Source organism: Trachemys scripta, chromosome 14, assembly GCF_013100865.1.
Source record: "Trachemys scripta elegans isolate TJP31775 chromosome 14, CAS_Tse_1.0, whole genome shotgun sequence".
NCBI classification, from domain to species: domain Eukaryota; kingdom Metazoa; phylum Chordata; order Testudines; family Emydidae; genus Trachemys; species Trachemys scripta.
This window is the reverse complement of record NC_048311.1, coordinates 1,461,939-1,466,010: the sequence shown is the minus strand read 5'-3', so window position 1 is coordinate 1,466,010 and position 4,072 is coordinate 1,461,939. Positions and strand designations below refer to the sequence as shown.

The 4,072-nt window shown below is 39.5% G+C and overlaps 1 protein-coding gene across 1 annotated transcript; it reads left to right on the top strand.

The window, feature by feature from the left end:
• Positions 1–2,895: 2,895 nt before the first annotated feature.
• Positions 2,896–3,834, top strand: LOC117887117 (olfactory receptor 8S1-like). Its single transcript, XM_034789359.1, has one exon. The coding sequence runs from the start codon at positions 2,896–2,898 to the stop codon at positions 3,832–3,834; it is 939 nt and encodes a 312-aa protein (XP_034645250.1).
• The last annotated feature ends 238 nt before the right edge of the window (positions 3,835–4,072 follow it).

Genomic DNA, 4,072 nt, shown 5'->3' with positions numbered 1-4,072 from the left:
GACCAAATATCCATCTAGCCCAGTATCCTGTCTTCCAATAGTGGCTGGTGACAGATGCTTCAGAGGAAGTCAACAGAACATGGCAATTTATCGAGTGATCCATCCCCTGTTGTCCAGTCCCAGCTTCTAGCAGTCAGTGGTTTAGGGACACTCAGAGAATGGGTTACATCCCTGATCAACTTGGCTAATAGAAAATTGATGGACATATCCTCCATGAACTCATCTAATTCTTTTTTTTTTTTTACCAAGTTATACTTTTGGCCTTCGCAATATCCTTTGGCAATAAGTTCCACAGGTTGACTGTTTATTGTCTGAAGAAGTACTTCATGATTTTATAGACCTCTATCACATCCTCATTCAGTCACCTTTTCCCAAACCAAACATATTTTTAATCTCTCCTCATATGGAAGCTGTTCCATACCCATAATTTTTGTTGTTTTCCTTCTCTACTTTTTGCAATTTTAATATATTGTTTTTTGAGACGGGATAGCCACAACTGCACAGAGTATTCAAGGTGTAGATGTGCCATGGATTTACATAGTGGCATTCTGATACTATCGGTCTTATTATCTATCCCATTCTTAATGGTTCCTAACATTGTTAGCTTTTTTGATTTCCACGGCACCTTGAGACGATGTTTTCAGAGAACTATACATGATGACTCCACAATCTCTTTCAATCTCTTTCCTAAGGGGTAACATATAATTTAGACCACATCATTTTTATGTATAGATGAAATCATATTTTCCAATATGCATTATATTGCATCAATTAACATTGAATTTCATCTGCCATTTGTCACCCAGTTACCCAGTTTTTTGAGATCCCTTTGTAATTCTTCTCAGTCTGCTTTGGGCTTAACTATCTTGAATAATTTTGTACTATCTGCAAAAATTTTGTATCATTTACAGCTTTTTCCATATCATTTACGACTATGTTGAGGAGCAGTGGTCCCAGTACAGATCCTTGGGATATCCTGCTATTTACTTCTCTCACTGTGAAATTTCCCTTTGCACACAATCTGCCTGTGTTGAAATTCAGATTCTAGTATAAGGTTCCTTCTTTGCTTAGGTATTTGTCTCATGAGTTGATAATGAAAGAGAGGTTATTTTTTCTCGGTATTGTTGTTTCTCTCCTTCAAGTCTTGGAGCATTCATGGACTCCAGCCTCTCTCTTCTGGTTTTGCCAAAATCCAACCTTAGTTCACTTCTTGGTTTGCACTATGAGTCCTTTTCACTGTTTGGCTGAAAATTATCTCTGGTTTTCTTGAATTGTTTGGACCGTTGCATGATATCAACCTGGGGTTACCCACTTCCACACACACACCTTGGCAGAGGAGGAGCCTGTCATACAGCTAATCTCTTCTGAGGGTCTCTTTATGGCAGTTGTAATATTTATCAATTTGCCTGTATTCTCTGTATTTCATTGGGTTGTCAGCCTATGACTAAACCAGTATTTCTAGGTCTCAGATGTTTGTTATTATTTTATTGTTATAGAAATCCTTGATATTTTAATCCAATAAGATACTATAGATATTAAATACTCTACAAGAGCGGTTTTCAACTTGTGGTCCACAGACCCCTGGGGGTCCGTAGACCAGGCCAAGATTTCCAAAGGGGTCCACACCTGCATTTGAAATTTTTTCGGGGTCTGCAAATGAAAAAAGTTAGAAAGCACTGGCCTACAAAAATTACAAAATGTAATAGAAAAAGGTACTTCTTATAGAATTGGCCAAATTTCCCTTTGCACACAATCTGCCTATGTTCACATTAAGAATCTAGTACAAGGTCCACCTCTATGCTTAGGTATTTGTCTCATGTGTTGATAATGAAAGAGAGGTTATTTTTTCTCTAAGATCATATGGGGGCGAATATAGATTGGACATTTGGGAGAACATTGGCTTCATTCCCATTCCCAGTGAAAACTGATGTCAAAATAACTACTGACTTCCATGGGGGCAGGATACATTCTCTGCTATATGTAAAGCCTGATATTCAGATGTGCAGAACAATGAATCAAAAGTCCCATTGAGTCACAGTTTAAGTGACTTAGGAACAAAAGTCCCATTAATTTTCTATCAGGTCTCTCCTTTCAAAATTATGTCACTGTGCCAAGGGGATGTTTGAAGGTCAAATTCATTTCTTCTTCTTCAAAAATTCTAATGATTTTAATAGATAAGAATCCAATTATATGCTACAGATACTAAATAGTGTTTTCAACAAAATAATCTAGAACAAGTGACAGAAAGTAGTAGAGAAGGAGATTTTTTTATACATTTGTTCACATGCCCAGCTATTGTAAATTGGCCATAGTTTCATTGGAGTGAATCTGCCAGTTCCCATGCAGGTGCACCGCAGTTGTAGCTCTGTTGAAGTCATAAGGCCGGATCAAAGAAACATTGAGAGAGAGAGAGACAAAGAGACAGAGAGCCTGGTGGTTAGGGACCTATCCCTGATGCAAAAGACCAAGTACCCAGTAACCCTGCTGTGCTTCCTCTCTAATATTTGAGCTAGAATGGATCAGCTTCAAGAGGAGAGATTTAGGGAGCCCCCACATCAGCCTGTCTGCTAGTCCCAGCTGAACAGGGCTTTTGTGAACACTAGTGGGGCCAGATTCCGCAATTTAGGCAGCTAAACTGGCAGTTAGGTGCCCAAGTCCTTTTGTATATCCAGCCCATTTTGTCTATTAAAAACATACAAATTCCATCCAGCTTCTCTGTATCTCTCACTGAATTTAGTATATTTAAAATACAAATTGTACAGCCTGGAATAGGCCTCTCTTTACATTCATGCTACAGATCAGATTAACTTCACATGCTGTTTCTATTTACATTTATTATAAGTGTTAATTTCATTTGTTTTCTCTCGTCTTCCAGATCACAGTTTTCCTGAATAAATGCCAATGAAAAATCAAACCACAGTGACTAAATTTATTCTCCTGGGACTTTCCAGTGACCCACAGATGCAGATTTTCCTCTTCTCAGTGTTTTTAGTTATTTACCTAATCACTCTCGGTGGTAACATAGTGATCATTGTGGTGATAAGAGCTGATTCTCACCTTCACACCCCTATGTACTTCTTCCTCTTCCATTTATCCTTTGTTGATATCTGCTATTCCTCAGTCATGGTGCCTAACGCGCTGAGGAACTTCTTAGCAGTGCACAAAACTATTTCTGTCAATGGCTGCATTGCTCAGATGTTCTTCATCCTCCTCTCAAGTGGTGCTGAAATTCTCATTCTCTCAGCCATGGCTTATGACTGCTACGTTGCCATCTGTGACTCATTGGGTTACATGGAGAGAATAAGCAAAGGGATCTATGTTCAGCTGGTGGGTGGTGCATGGACAATAAGTTTAGTCCATGTCCTGCTTAACACTGTTTTTACCTTCAAGTTGCATTTCTGTGGGCCCAATCAAATCAGCCATTTCAGCTGTGGGCTCCCTGCTCTGTTACAGTTGTCCTGCACTGACACCCTCACCAATCAAGTGGTGCTTCTTACTTCTGTTCTGATATTTGGATCAAGCTCCTGCCTCCTCATCCTGATCTCCTACATTCACATCATCTCCACCATCCTGAGGATACGCTCTGTGGAGGGCAGGCGTAAAGCGTTCTCCACTTGCAGCTCCCAACTGATTGTGGTTGGCTTATTTTACCTGACAGGTTTTCTCCAGTATACAAAATCCAGTTCAGTCACCTCTGTGGTGCTGGAAAAAATATTCTCCATTCAGTACAGCGTCTTGACCCCCATGTTAAACCCTATTATCTACAGCTTGAAAAACAAGGAAGTGAAAACAACTCTAGGGCAAATGTTGGGGAAATTGAAGTTTCTCAAGTAATGTCGATGATATTAAATAAATTACTAATGTTTACATTAGAGCATAGAACTTTGGATAACTTGTGATTGGGAAATTCTGAGCTCAAGTAACTGATGGACCCATTGGGACAAAACCTCGGTTGGTCTAAATGAGTGTGTCTCCATTGAAGTCAGCGGGCTTGATTACTAGTTGTATAAGAGTCAGTGGAACATGGGGGACTGGATCTTGGGTCTCCTAAATCCAGAGTTGAGAGTTCTGA

What these genes read in the sequence shown, in the direction of transcription:
- LOC117887117 (XM_034789359.1), top strand. Translation starts at nt 2,896, where the DNA reads ATGCCAATGAAAAATCAAACCACAGTGACTAAATTTATTCTCCTGGGA.